The sequence below is a fragment of the Limulus polyphemus genome, unplaced genomic scaffold (genome assembly GCF_000517525.1).
Source record: "Limulus polyphemus unplaced genomic scaffold, Limulus_polyphemus-2.1.2 Scaffold428, whole genome shotgun sequence".
Lineage (NCBI taxonomy): Eukaryota > Metazoa > Arthropoda > Merostomata > Xiphosura > Limulidae > Limulus > Limulus polyphemus.
The window spans coordinates 367,629-383,183 of record NW_013666038.1 but is presented as its reverse complement, the minus strand read 5'-3'; the positions used below and the strand labels follow the sequence as shown (position 1 = coordinate 383,183).

The 15,555-nt window shown below is 31.9% G+C and overlaps 1 protein-coding gene across 1 annotated transcript in view; it reads right to left on the bottom strand.

Moving 5' to 3' along the window:
- Positions 1-15,555, bottom strand: part of LOC106458203 (plasma membrane calcium-transporting ATPase 2-like) — a 227,876-nt gene that overhangs the window by 20,889 nt on the left and 191,432 nt on the right. The window contains exons 21-22 of the mRNA XM_022384342.1: positions 12,358-12,612; positions 9,475-9,765 (exon numbers count right to left, since the gene is read on the bottom strand). Coding sequence (XP_022240050.1) covers positions 9,475-9,765; positions 12,358-12,612 — 546 coding nt within the window. The remainder of the gene's footprint in view (positions 1-9,474; positions 9,766-12,357; positions 12,613-15,555) is intronic.

Here is a 15,555-nt window from a genome sequence, read left to right as displayed (position 1 = left end):
AACCTGGTTTTTTACTTCCATTTACCCTTTTCTTTCTATAAGATGAGAAAGTAAGGTTTAATTATGTCTGAAAAGACAAGGAATTCCAAAGTTATGGTTTTATGACCAGATAAAATAATAATTCAAGAATTGTATATAAACAATATGTGTTATATTTCTAATAAAGTGGAATTTTTATAATGCTAGCAACAATTAACAAAATAAAATTCAAAAAGTTTTCTACAATTTTTTATACTATCAAGCTTTCCTAATCTGAATTATTTTTCTTCACTTAATTCTTTAAAAAAAAATCCAAGAATGCATGTGTTTGTGCACAACTGCTAAAGTTTCCTATGCTGCCACAACTACTACATAATAAATGTGGTAAGGTTCTGACATTACCACGAGTCTGTATCATAAATCTTTTTTTTTTTGTGTGTGTGCATGTGTTTGTGTGTTCCTATACATACTAAGCATCAGAAATTACAATTATCCGGCTATTAAATGTTTGGGATAAAGCAGCATTAAACAAAAGTGCTTTGTTAAAAGTTATAATTTTCCTAAAGGAAAATGTATTTCCGATAGGTTCTTCCCTCTTCTCACAAGATTAGCTTTTCTTCAGAAACACATGCCACAAGCCTTCATCCTCCTTCTGTTGGAATCCAAAGTTCCAACACGTCTCTCGTGCAAATCATGATGCGTCACCTCTCCACCAATAGGAGAGCACTACTATCAAGTGACGCATGTGACTCTCTCTACATGCCACTACCGAACTATCACTTCGAAGTTTGGCAGAAGACACAAGAACCAGAAGATTGTGAAGAGGATAGTGGGAAGTGTGTGAAGAGGGAAGTACCTATCAGAAATACATTTTCATTTAAGAAAATTATAACTTCCCTCTACTCACAAGATTAGCTTTAATCCCATATTGAACCCAGACATCAGCAAGAAAAAGTCCCCACAGATGAATGAAATTCAATAGACAAGCCCCCACCGGGCCCAAACAGACCACATAGTCACCAATACTGCTGTTGGCAGATCATGCGTCATCGAGTAAATCACCAAACCGTAGCACTGCAGGAGGGTGGGACAGGAATTGGTTGGGAAGGAAAAGGTCGAGGGACAGGAATTGGTGCCGTGCTTGGACCCAACTGCAACAAACAAGTTACCTAGTGAGTGAGGGTAGAATATCGATGGGCCAAGGCCACCTGCAATTCCAAAAACTCAGGAACCAAGTCAAACCCATAACGCCACAAAAACAGCAACATGCGAAGATACCTCAGATAAGGAGCATGGAGATGGGTCCACACCAAAACTGCATCATGGTCTAAGAGGTCCCAACCACAAACAAACGATGTTTGAAGCGCGAGAGCCAAAGACGACAGATGAGCCAACATAGAAGTAAGGATGTAGAGGATGTCAGCAGAAAATCCTCTCAGGGTTCCTGCAAAGAGCCTCTTTTGCCCCCAAACAGGTAGAACTGACCCCAGCAGCTGGTGGTCGAGAAAAGAAAAGTCCTCCCAATGTGAAGCAAGGGCAGACAGATCTGAAGTCCATGGGGAATGAGGCATACTAATGCCCTCCCCCAGTTGTGAGGCAAATCGGTCAGCATGAACCCTAAAATTGGGGGATAGGGGGGAAGACAAAATTCTGACCACTGATCAACAATTACGTGGACTGACAAGAATCACTTCCCTTAAAGTGATGACTGAACATGAATCTATGAACAAACAGGTGAATAAAGAAACTGTGATTGTTGTGTCCCAACAGTGAATCGTAGTGATGGGATATTCTAGTATATGCTGCATTAGTTAGGAGTGGGGGATCATATGTGAAACATTCACATTTTTAAGTGTCTTTGGATATCAAGTGCTTTTTAAAATAACATATTCCAAGAATCCTGTTCAAGAAAAATAATGGTCCCTGTCACAAAAAACATGCCCCAAATCTAGTTTCAAGGCAACAATATCAACATCTATAAATGTCAGAGTCCATATCTTCAATGTATAGAATATCTATGAAATCAACTAGAGGGGTTCAACAAAAAACTTAGTTTACAGTCTATTAATTGTCTTCATTAGTTAAACTTTTGAAACAAAACAATGCACCATATACTACTACAACATATTAGAACAGTGATTAATAAGACCCATTTTATGGCTGCATGACTAGATACTTTTGGCAAAGCACTGTACACAGATATATACTAAACTAAGTAAGCTATTTCTCTAAGTTGACAACCAAACTAATGACTTAAGCAATATGGTGAACATCTAATAAATACATCCAATAACAATAGTGTCATCACACATAAAACCAAACTTACATAACAAATATTACAATATATTTCTACAACATTCTTGCAGCATCTGAAGTTGACATTTTACAAGAAAACTGATGACCTTTTTAAGTTCTTGTATCAAGCCAAAATGAAATGTACATTTCTCTACTTAGGGTCACACATATATGGTGTCTTAAAAGTACAATGAAAAGTAAGTTGTTGCTATTTTATTTTGAATTAACTATTCAGTTAAGTAGGTTTCTCATTAAAAAGTAAATCTCTAATAACTTATTGGGCTTTAAACTAATTTAAAAATAACTAATATTGCACTTAATTTTTCTCTTTTTTTTTTTTGCTTTTAATCAGTGAAGAACATTCAGGCTGGGATGCTAAGTTACATTTTTCTTTTCTAACAATTAGAAACAACAAAGTGAAGATAAAAGAGTGTTGGAAAATAGACAATGGTAAAAAGAGCCCCAGATTCACAGACACAGACAATCCATGGGATCATAATAATACAGAAGACTAAAGAATGAAAAGTTTGGAAAACTGGAATGAAAGAGGTGGAGCAGGCAAAAGACTGTGGAGAGTGAGATATTGCTCTGAAATGTGAAAACACTGTTCATAGTTCACTGATCAAGAGAATGAAGCTGTCTCTAAGCTGCCCTAAGAAAATTAGTGCAAAAGTTCAATCTTATTTCAATTTTGTTCTTATTTATAATTCCACTATATATCATAAGCACCAAGTTTTTAACTGGAATTCTAGCAAGTGTAGACATTGTAGATATGGAATTTCTTATTTCTTGTTTCGCAGTGGATGAGGTTTTCTGTTCTTTACTAAGTCCTTGAAGAACTCATTATCAAGACTGAAATATCATCCACTACAAGTCCAAGGGCCAAAACAAAAAAATTCATAAAAACTTTGAGCTTGACAGTAACCAAGTTATAGTTTAACCCAGTCAGGTATACTAAAATTTTCCTTTTATCAATAAGCAAAATTTTTAGTATCAAAAATTTAAATTTTTGAAAGAGTGCCAGGGACAAAACAACTCAATTCCAGCCAAAGCTCATTGGGGTAATGAGTAGGCAAACAGGTGTTAGGCAGCAGACTTCTCTGAGCTGCTGATTTGGGATTCTATAGAAGATTGATATGATAGCTAGGGAGAGAGAGCACTACATGGACACAAAATCCTCTATTTCCACAGGATAATAAACTAACATGCGAGTTATAAACTATTTCTTTACTTCCTCAATATTGAAGTACATTCATGAAACTAACATTATACCTCAGGTACATGTTCTCCAGATGAAAGAGCGAGTTTCCTAACACCTAAAACTGTAATAGAATCACCTAAATATTCTTATTAGATTTACAAATATTACACAATTTTATACCTTAGCCATATGTAAATTTTAGCCCACTATACAAATATCATAACCTAACCACAGTGGTAATGCTAACTTTCACCATCCATTCAGTTATTAATTCTAAGTATATAAAACAACTTTAGTTTGAACAAACCCATTGACAAGGAAACTTGAAATAATCAGTTCTATTTAATAAATAATTAAAATCAACATTTTATATTTACACAGTTTTAACAACTTTATTGAAGTCATCATTTTAAAGCACACTCTATATGTACATTGTTTCAACACCCTCTATATCATTTCAGGAGTTATTTGCTAGATACAATAATTTATAGTTTTATCCCATGTCATGTGATATAACACAGCAATGTTATTCACATAGTTCCTTGGTCAACCTTTACAATGCATCACGCCAAATATCAATGCACTGATCTGATGGCCATTCATCTCTGTTTAATACTTCTTTTGTTTTTCAATTTTATTATTTCTAGTGATTCTTTGGCATTTAAAGCTGTAAAGTTATGAGGTTGAGCTAAAATTGTAGTTTTTTCCCATAAAATTGTGTAAATATAAAATTTTGATTAATTATTTATTAAATTTTAAATAATACACAAGTGCTGATCATTCATATTTAATTAGTTCTATATTTTGTTTCTTTGTATTTTCAATATAAGACACTAGAAAAGAAAACTTCATAGATATTATAAGACAAAATAAAAACATCCTAATGTCATCATACTGGCTGTGTTCAACAAACGAGACACACTTACATGGTTCTTGACTCACTCAAATGCAAAAAACAAACTAGTCTAAGAGAGTTGAACTTTTACACAATAGCAAGTGTATAGCATCAATGTCAGTTTAACCAACTGATGATATTAAACAAGCAAAATGGTAACATCAGAATGGCATTTCCAACCCAAGAATCCTTACAATGAAAACACCAGGTTTCTAAAAGTAATGGTTTAAGCCTAATTTGGTTGAGAATCACAAGAGAATTTATTACATAGAAAGAGAAACTTTAATGCAGAACTATTTAAAGTTGCAAAATAAAAACGAGTGGTAAAAAGGTACTTAACCTCAGAATCAATGAGAGGAAGTTTTTTTTTTGTTTAAGTTTCTTGACCTCTAGATAACTTAATAATTGAAACATTGGTATTTTAAGATAGCTTCATGCAAGAAAACAGCAGATAATTGCCACATCTGGCTCAGTTTTAAAGGTAACAGTAAAAGACAGGAGTGAGGTAAGTTGAAAGAAAACAGTTTATTGACAAATTGTTATGACTAAGGTAGAACAGTTTTGGATGTTGTCCTTCAAGTTGAGTTTTTTGTTAGTTTACTAGATGTACTACTGTCTTTACATGTTTTGGATGTTGTCCTTCAAGTTGAGTTTTGTTAGTTTCCTAGATGTACTACTGTCTTTACACATTTTGGATGTTGTCCTTCAAGTTGAGTTTTTGTTAGTTTCCTAGATATACTACTGTCTTTACACATTTTGGATGTTGTCCTTCAAGTTGAGTTTTGTTAGTTTCCTAGATGTACTACTGTCTTTACACATTTTGGATGTTGTCCTTCAAGTTGAGTTTTTGTTAGCTTCCTAGATGTACTACTGTGTTTTCACATTTTTTTTTATTGAACTTCACTTTGTTACAGTTACTGCCGAGTACAAACTATTATTCTTTATTGCTGTCTTATACTTTTATCTTTTTGAATTTGGTGATACAACAGCACAGATCTAACAGTAAATCCAAACTACAATATAATAGTTAGATAAATGATAATGAGCATGTTTGAAAACTGAAAGCAAAATACAGTTAATATAAAAAACTGACAAGCTCAAGTACCAAGACGGCAACAGAAGATGGATATCAAACTCACACACAAATAAACACAACAAGACTGAAAACAAGTTCATAAAAAAAAGCACAAAGACAAAATGGCATTGAGTATGGTATAAAAGACAAAAGAAGACCAATAACAAAATAACAAGCTCAAGTACAAAGGCAACAGATGAAAAACTGAAACTCTGAAACAACAGAAGAAAACAAGCTAGAAATAAAATATAGCAGAATACATAAACAGAGATTAAGGTCAAACTCAAGTTTAAAATTATAGAACACTCAGATCATGTTAACGAAGAATAAATTAAAAGTAAAAGAAAGCAGCACAAAAAAAAAGTTCATGTTCATAAACACCTGACAAAAAGTAACAACAAACTCATCTATAAAAAATGAAACATGAACAGATAGAGAAGTTCAATAATAATAATAATAATAAATTAAAACTCGGTAGCATGGGAAACTAACAACAAAATTAAGTTCACAGGCAACAGTCAAAAATGTAAAATGAAACATGAACATTGATAGTAAATTCAAGATCAATAACAATAATGAAATTTCAAAGTGAACAGTAGAAGATTAGCAACAACCTCAAGTTCAAAGAAAACAGTCGAAAATAGTTGTTTTAGTTATAACATGGTTTGTCAATAAACCATATAATAACACAAACATGATATGTGCACAATATATACAAGTATATATATTTAACATAAATACACTAAAAACAAATGGTGTCACTCAAAAGAACAAGCAAATAAAACTGTGGTACAAGATCCAATGGAGTGAGAGATTTATCTGTGGAATAGGACCTATACAGTAGTGGAGATGCACAGTCTACCAGATCTAACATTTATATATAAATAACACTAGTTACAACTTTTAATATTTCTAAACTACATAAAAATTTAGGTTTATTACTTGTTCAGTAAAAAAAAACTCATTAAATAGTTATTGTAAGAAAATAAAATTTTGACTTTATATATAAACTAGATTAGACATGATCAAAGCATTCATGACCTTTGAATATTAGAATTAAATTATTTTACATCATCTTGAAAACTTTCATATTGCTTGTTTGTTTTGGGGGTTAAGTACAAAGCTATACAATGGGCTATCTGTGCTGTGCCCATCATGAGTCACTGAAACCCAGATTTTAGCGTTGTAAGTCCACAGAGCCACTGGGGGGCTTTTATATTGCACAAAATGACATTTCAGCCACACTTTTTATGTTGTTACTCAATATTCAAATATTTCTTTGAAAGACTAGTAAAATATATTAATTAATTCATTTGTCCAATACCCACTGAATTTAATAATTTTAAAACCAGTTATAAAAATATAAAGATCTTGCATTAGTTTCTGTGTGTAGTTATTGATCTTAAATATATAAAGATTGAAGGTTGTGGGTATCCATATGGGTGCTAACTATTCTCTTGAGAATGTAAACTTTTATCTATATTTTCATCATTTGTTTATGAAAACAGCATTAGATACAAAGTACTGAAAAATATATTACTATCATGTATCCTGCAAAGTTGGAATCAGAAAATAAACAATGGCTCTTTCGATATAAATATTTTCAATGAACCTTGTGAATTTTCTTATCAAATTCAAAAATTTTCTTCACTTTAGAGTGACATTCCTTCATATTTATATGAAATAGTTATAACTTCTCAGTTATTAGTCAATGCAGAATTTACAATAAACTGCAATATAATTTCCTACTTCCACAACTACCTATCTTATTAGGATATATTTTACTTTTCCCACATTTTAGTTTTTGCCCTAATTTAATTGTCTTTCCTAAAAGCATTTTTGGCCTAGTTTTCTAGAACTGTTTTCTAAGTATTTTCAAGGTAAGGGGCTAGTATCATGTTATACTTCCTTCCTTCATTAAAATTAACATAACTGTTACATTATCTTTATAAGTTTATATGTATATATTTATACTGACAAAAATAAATACAACTTGAGTTTAAGCAAAACAACAAAATTACAGAATTTGTATGATAAGTTCCATTTCCTTACATTTACCTCACACCTACTATGCAATTCTTTCACTAGTAATATTTTATGTTTTAATTATAGCAATTCCATTATATCCAAAATGAATATGTTTAAAGATTTTTTTCTTTCTTTTGTAACTCATTTCAATAATAGAAATACCTAAGCTACTCTAGTAATTCTATCAACTTGACATGTTTCTTTAACCCATTGGGTGCTGATTCTCCATATAGGGTACGATTTGCTTCCAGTAGTTGAATGCAACTGTGCCGTATAGTGTACGGCTTGCAAAAATGGGAAAAAGTAGCAATTAGTCATTGACTAGTACCCAATACTGAGCTTATATAAACTTCAAGGTTGTTTAAAAATTCATACTGCTCATGAGGATGTCATTGTTTCACTCTTAAATCTAACAATACAACTATGCAGAACTCAATTACTATTTTTAAAGTAATACGACCTTATACATATCAAAGGATTAATAATATGAAATTTAAAAATTAACTTTCTTCTGTTTTAAAACAAAGAAAAATAATTATAGTTATAATACGGCTAATTTGTCAATGTATGAAAGATAAATCAAACTTCTCATATATTGTCCTATTTGCTACAGATCATTTTGTATCATCTTATATTGCTAAAAATACCTAGATGTTTCAATCTCTCTTGCTTGTCAGTTTTGAACAACTTTGTTGTCAGGAGTTTCCACCAACAGGTATAAGCTTGCTTTTTGTTTCTATAATACAGTATATTTCCTCTGGAGCTTTCAACATGGGAAGTATAGCAAAACAAACACTACTTGGTTCATAAGGGGAAATGGCATACACAAGCCGTGGACAAATATCTAGATTCATTTTATCTACTTTTATCACTTCAACAAACATGCAGGAGTAAGTCTAAATTTATATATATATAATGTTAAGATGCTATTATTAATTTTCATTTTGAAAAAAGGCATTATATTTCAAAGTGAAATTGTCAGTGCCTAAAAAATGGATGGGTGAACATCTGCAACCAGGAACATGAGGAATAAAAAAATAATTTTGTTATTCTACATAACTGGGAAATCAACTTGTACACAACCACACACATACACACACTTGAGAGAAAGGGAAATTTGCTATTAGTGACAACCATTATAGGATATAATACAACAATGTCTTCATACTAGCAACAGAAGACAAGATAATCTGCAGGCTAAAACTATCTATTATTTCATACACCAAGTTAGACACAGATGCTAACTCCACTACAATGAAGACTTCATAATCTGTTAGTGATGACCGTAATACAACAATGCTTTCATTCTGGCAACAGAAGACAAGATAATCAGGTGTAATCTGTAGGCTAAAACTATATTATATTTCCTAAACCAAATTATACACAGATGCTAACTGCACAACAACTAAGACTTCACAAATTAGGCAGCTAAGCCTACAATCGGAGCACTAAACCTAAAATATAATAATGCAGCTAAGTAGCAATAACGTAAATCAGGAAGTATGTTAGTCTCAACAAACAAAAGGTCAAATATTTAGGTTGTTTGTTCTCAAAAAATTAATGCAGAAAAAAGAGGTACTGACCTTAATATAGCACTGCTGCATAAAAAAACAACTAGTTAACATTCCAAGATGGCTGTCTGTAAAAATACCATCTAAGTGCACTATTCTGAATGGAACAAAGTTCATACTCATAAATCTATGAAAAAACAATTCCTGGGTATTTATACAATTAATAAATGAAAAATATTTTAGTTGAAATAGAGATAAGAAGGCTGCAACATACCAAGGTATTTTTTGTTTGTTTGATTAATCGTAGCTGGTCCTTGTATAGCTACATTCAAAACTACATCGGAAAATTACCTCGTTATATTTTTTCCCACAGGATTCTTATAAAAATCTTGAATTTTTTAAACTTTCATTTTTTGCAAAAAACCATGGAAGTAAATAATAGATACACTAATAAATATTGGTCTGCAATGTTAAAAGAAAATACACTTACCTGTGTCTGTAGTCGAGTAAGGCCACGAATCCAGAGAATCTGTCCTGTTCTTTTGACTTCATGAGAAATGGAATCCCTACTAGTTTCTTCTCCATGAAATATGGTATGATCACGCTCATCTGGTGTTCCTGAGCCCCAAGTGAAGGTTTTGGGGATCTTTTTGGTGGGGATTGTAGTAATCAGCTGTCCCCATAACAAAGTCCCACAGCCAAAAAATATGCACCAAAGCCACTGATCTAAGGTAAGACCAAAGGTGGAGAATGCATAACCACCAAACTGCACAATTATAATCTGAAAAAAAAAGAAAAAACTTTTCTTAAAGAAGAAAAAAACAGCAGCAATGTCATTTAAGATGACTACAAGTTAACCAATGTACCATAGCAGAATTGAATTAATTTAATGAAATTTATATACGTTTTTCAATTATGCTACTAATACTCTAACTTATATCCATTCTTTGTATGAAAATAGCCCTCCATCACAAAAAGCCTTCTAATAATAATAAAAAAAAAACAAGAACCAGCCCAAAAGTTCATACACATATATTTCTTCTTAAACAGTTCTTTTAATACATGCTGAACTATCAGATGATGGTTAACTGCGATACCAAAAGCTGCAATTCAGCCAAAATAAGTTAAAAGAAACAAATTACAAACTATGATTTTATATCAACTAAATCCAGTAATTATATACATGCAGTAAAAAATCATTTGACATTGTGGAACTGTGTAACATAATAAATTAACCAAATTAACTATGTTATTTTTAAAACTAAATTATACACTATAGGCAGGAACTGATACAGGAGCAAGTAACTTCTAAACTTTGGCTAGAGACCAGGCCCTGCAGATCGACTACAAGTAAATCTGGTAAAATGGTGAAGTCAATTTCATGCAAACATATGCGTAAGTTAGCAAAGAGACTAATAAATGCAACATTAAGATCTCCAGCTTTGCATATGGTTGAACATGCAAAAGTGTGGAAACAGAAACATATGAAAAAACCATTGTTGAAAAACGAAAAAAAAAGGCAATTTTTTATAATAATATACCTGTATTTTTTAGTTTCCACATCTTACTGAAACACTAATGACAACGCTGTTGGATGCAAAATGTCCTTACAGTGCAAGGAATAAATACAGCACATCTTTTGTTAGCTATCTTAAATAAACGCATTTTAGATCCATAGTTCTACATGAGCAATTTTACAAAATAAGTAAATTTCCTTAAATGTACTCTATTAAAGAAAGACAAATGACTTACAATTAATTACATTACACAGCTCAGAAATGCGCATGACAAATAAACCCAGTATTTCTGTTTTACGAAGTTATTTACTAAACATATTTTTATGCAATTTTTGGTACAATTCACTAAAAATTACACTAATGTTAATATTACAAAGGTTGGTTCCAATTCACAATTATTTAATGGTGTAATTTGGTTCCCCTTGTCAGACTGTTTGATATTGGAATATATGGCATTGATACTGCTTTGAATCTACTTAATACTTCTTTAAATTGTGAAATCTTGCTATATAATACAACTAATACTTGTACTACATTAGCAAAAACGTTAACAAAGAATCTAACACAGTCGACTGCGAGCACCTCCAACTGAATAACTGTATGAAGAACAAACTCATTGCTTATATTTACGAGTTAAGCAAATACCATGTGAATTAACTTTGCATTATGGGTACAATCACATTACCTTTGAATTATTTTCCACTATCATTGCAATGATGTGCTTTTCAATCATCAAACTAATAAATTTCAATTACAATAAATGTTAAAAAGTTTTACAATTAGGGTTTTATTAAGTTCCACCTTCTTTTTCTAGTAGATAAGAGAATACTGGTTCCATGAGATTAGCAGCTCATTTTGCTTTTAGGTATTTAGACCAACCCATTCAATTATCACATGTATAGTTTTTTGCAGAGTTTTACCAAATAAAGTGTGTCTGTCACTCCACTTCTTGCTTTTGATTCTACCTAATGCTGTTTGTCGTAAATCATGGTAATACTATTTAAAAAAAAATATATATATACATATAGAAGAATGGAGGGAATGCAAATGGGCGACATAAATCTGTGATTCCAATGCCTCTGGAATGCTCACAAACATCAAAGCCGCACTTAAAACTCATGGAGGGTAGCAGCAGGTAGACAAATTCTCTCCAACAAGTTATTTCTACCTGATAAGTCCCAACTACATACAAGTCAGGAAACCAAAGAAAGAGCAGAAGCTGACAATCTTACCAATCTCATCTCAGCAATGGACCCAATTTGTCATCAAATTAATGTGGGAAGCATTGAGAGACTTCCAACAAAACATAGAAGGAGATAAATATTTCAGAATAGTAGTGAGGGTCAGATAAATCTGAGAAAAATGTGATCTGTTCAAAGTGATCACAGGGTCAAGTCTGGAACCCCAACTGTCCAAAAGAGGATGAAGCCTTTGGGAACCTTAAATACCTGTCCTCCTGGTGGTGGTAAGCCAAAGCATGCTGTTCCAACAAATGTGTAACTGAATGGTAAATCCCCCCCAACATGAACAGCAATATCAGGTAAAGGAGGAAAAACTAAGTAGTTGCTCTCACACGTTTCTGCCATCAAAGAAGAAGTAAATTCAAAGGCAACCAGGGAAAGCTCCAAAACCTCACAAACGTGAGTGACTAACTGAAGAAATGGAGGAGGTGGCTGATCAAATTGGCCTCTTGATAAGCCGACCTAGAAAACAAAGGCACTGGAAAAAAGAAAGAAAAAAAAAAAGAGTCCAAATTCTCTTCAAAAGTAGTCTGAGACCCCCCCCCAAAAAAAACAAACAAACAAATATTAATGTTTTTATTCAATTTTATGAAGTTATTGTAATTTTCTGCCTACCTGTGCTCCAAATGTTATTAACAAGATGGAATAGAATATTGGATTTGTCAGAAGCCCTTCAAAGATGTTTCGCTCTCCATGGATCTTTCTTGCATTGAGTTCATTAAAAAGAGTCATCATTACAAAGGTATTGAAGATGATTGTGAAGTGCTGAGAAGGAGGGGAGTGAAGTGGGGCATACATGCCTGAATCAATGTCAAAGTAATAATGTCCTGGATAAAGAAATAAGTTAGAAATTACAAGCAAAAATTTACCCTATAAAATACTTCATCAAAGGATAATTATAATTATTTTACATCAGCATTAGTATTTCCCTAATTAGTCTTAGTACAGTTAAACCTAATATAAATATCCTAATTTAAAAGATGATACTGGATTTTACATCACATTTTTTATTATTTTTTTTTATAATTAAAGGAATTCATATTTAACCACTTGTTCAATGGGAGCAACAGCTTCATTAATCAAGCATTACAAAAAAAATATCAATACATACACTTTCAGAACAACCATTGTCTCTTATGACTTTCTTACATAATGACTACATCAAAATATAATAATGTCAAAACTGACTAAACATATAATTGCATGACTATTAGTTTAAATAATTAACATGCACCAAGATCTTAAATATGATTGTTATGGGTTGGTTAATTTTCTGTTATATCAAGAGAAAAATAATCTATGTGTGTGTGTGTGTGTGTATATATCTATATGTAATTAGTTAATACTTACATGAAAAAGGAAGGACTGCATTACAAAAAGTAATGATGAAATAAAACATATTTATAATACTAAACAAGCCTTAAATGAAAATGCTGCACAACAAAATCACCAGGGCACAGGCTATAATATGTAGTGTAAAATATGCCCTGATTTTTGGAGGTGACTGCAGAAATATGAATCATATAACAGTGGGAATACACCATCTACCAGTCTTAACCTCTGTTCACAAAGCCTCACATGTATAAGAAAAAAATAGAGTAAAATAGGAAAAAGAAAAAACTTAAGAGAGTAGATGTGGGTGCTCCAGCCCACATCTATATCGCCCTCCAGTGTCTGCAGACAGTTGTTCCCAGGTGACTGCTCTCAGAAGAAAATAAGCGAAAAAAAAAGGAAAAAGTCCTACCATTGGGAGTGATGAGTAAGAAAACCTTACCTCTTAAATTTGGCATTCTAGCCCCCATTATGGTAGTTAAAGCTCAAATTCATAAGGTAATATTAGTAGGTAGCACAAAAATATATACTAGAATAAAATCCCTACCAAGTTGCCTAAACTAGTATGACACCCATTATCCAACCATAAAGTCTACTCCTAAAGTTTACTGTACTAATTTTTAAATATTCTTCTACCTTTTATATGAGCTCTTGTATTCATGCATGTTAATGATGTTAATACACACATGAAAACAGTGTAATCAGTTTCTTCTTCAAAAATAAAAAACATCTAAAATTTTTCTCACAAATTTTAAACACAATATATTTAATTCCTACTTCTTGATATTTATGTAATATATTTTTCTTTGTTTATCAAATTCAATTTAAGAGGTAACTATCAAGGTAATCTGTTCTTGAGCTATTATAAAAACAAATGGAAAAATGTCCTGCTAATGGCAAAAATACAAACAAATATATACGTGGTATGACATTCTTAAAATTGACTTTCTCAACATATTTAAAACATTTGTGATTCATATTGTTTTTGCCCAGGAACTGGAGTAAGTTGTTTTTCCTATGTTTGATAACATCATCATTATTGGTTATTTAGGCATATCAGATGTTAGGGGCTGTTCATCCTTTCATTGACAGTAGCAGCTGCTGTTAAATCATTACATTTCAAGACATTTTTATACTAGTGCATGAGTTCTTTGTGTAGCAAGTAGTAACTTCTTACAAATCAGTATCCATAATTCAAAAGATCTTTCACAAGTTATCTTTAAATGCTGTTGGAACAAAACTATTAAAATGAGCATATAATCCTGGAAAAGTTGGTTTATAATATACACCAATTTAAACACTATCTGATTATATTCTGAGGTACTCAAAAATGGTTAACTGGAATTGTGTACACATACAACTGTAGACCTTATAATTGGGTGTTTACTGTTTAAATGTTTAAGGAATTCATTAATATAACTTTGTGACTGTAAAAGAGTAAAGATATGAAGTGGTTTAAAATCAACAGGACATTTTTCCAATCATTATTATTATTTTTTTTTATAATAGCTCAAGAACAAATTACCCTTAGCAGTTGCAGACTTTGTCCCTATACCAGTCCCCTCAGCCTGATTGTAAATTAATCCATTACATGTAAAATGTAATTCTTTAATAATGAGTAATATATCTGAAAATGAAAAAACAACTATAAATCAGTAGTTTCCCTCAAAGGAATGTTAGTTAAAAGAGATTTGTGCCAAAACTGACTGTATGCTGATTATCATTTTACTTCTGATTCTTCAAAGATTAAGAAAAAACTCAAAACTGTTTTTAACAGTAAATTTCTTACTAGTGAATTCACAAGGACATTCTATTAAAAACCTAACAGTTTGAGATTGTAAGTGTTAATTTTAGCTTGTTCAAAGTTTATATGTATCCATAATGTGTTTTAAATATGTTGATAATATTAATTTAATGATGTCATACCATGTATAATTGTTTGTAACCTACAGATTCACTTGTTCTGGATGTGTGGATGAACATGTAGGCTCAATTATTAAGTTCTTGATCACTGGTGTAACACTGGTAAATCTGAGAATACTTGGGGAGTATCACACAGCATTTCTCCACAAAATGTAACATTGCTATCACACAACGAATAACTTTATGAAAGTTACCAAAGCTGAGGATGACAGTATCATACAGAATTTCTTAATAAAAAAATCAATGTTGCTGTCACAACTGGCAACTTTATGAAAGCTATCAAATTTGAAGATGAAGATCTGAAAGAGCCTGGTAATTAACAAACTGAGAACAATCATAAATCTGGAGATACTTATTCTACTCAAATTTCTACTTTTTCCAATTTTCAATTCTGTTCTACCTTTGCTTGGCAGTAAAAGGATGGGTAATCAATAATAATCCTGTTTTTATTTCTCTTTCTGTACAGGAACCTGAAAAAATAGGAGGTTGTAAACCACAACCAACTTCTCTTCCATCAGTATATGACAACACAAGGACAAGATATGAAGATTTGACAAG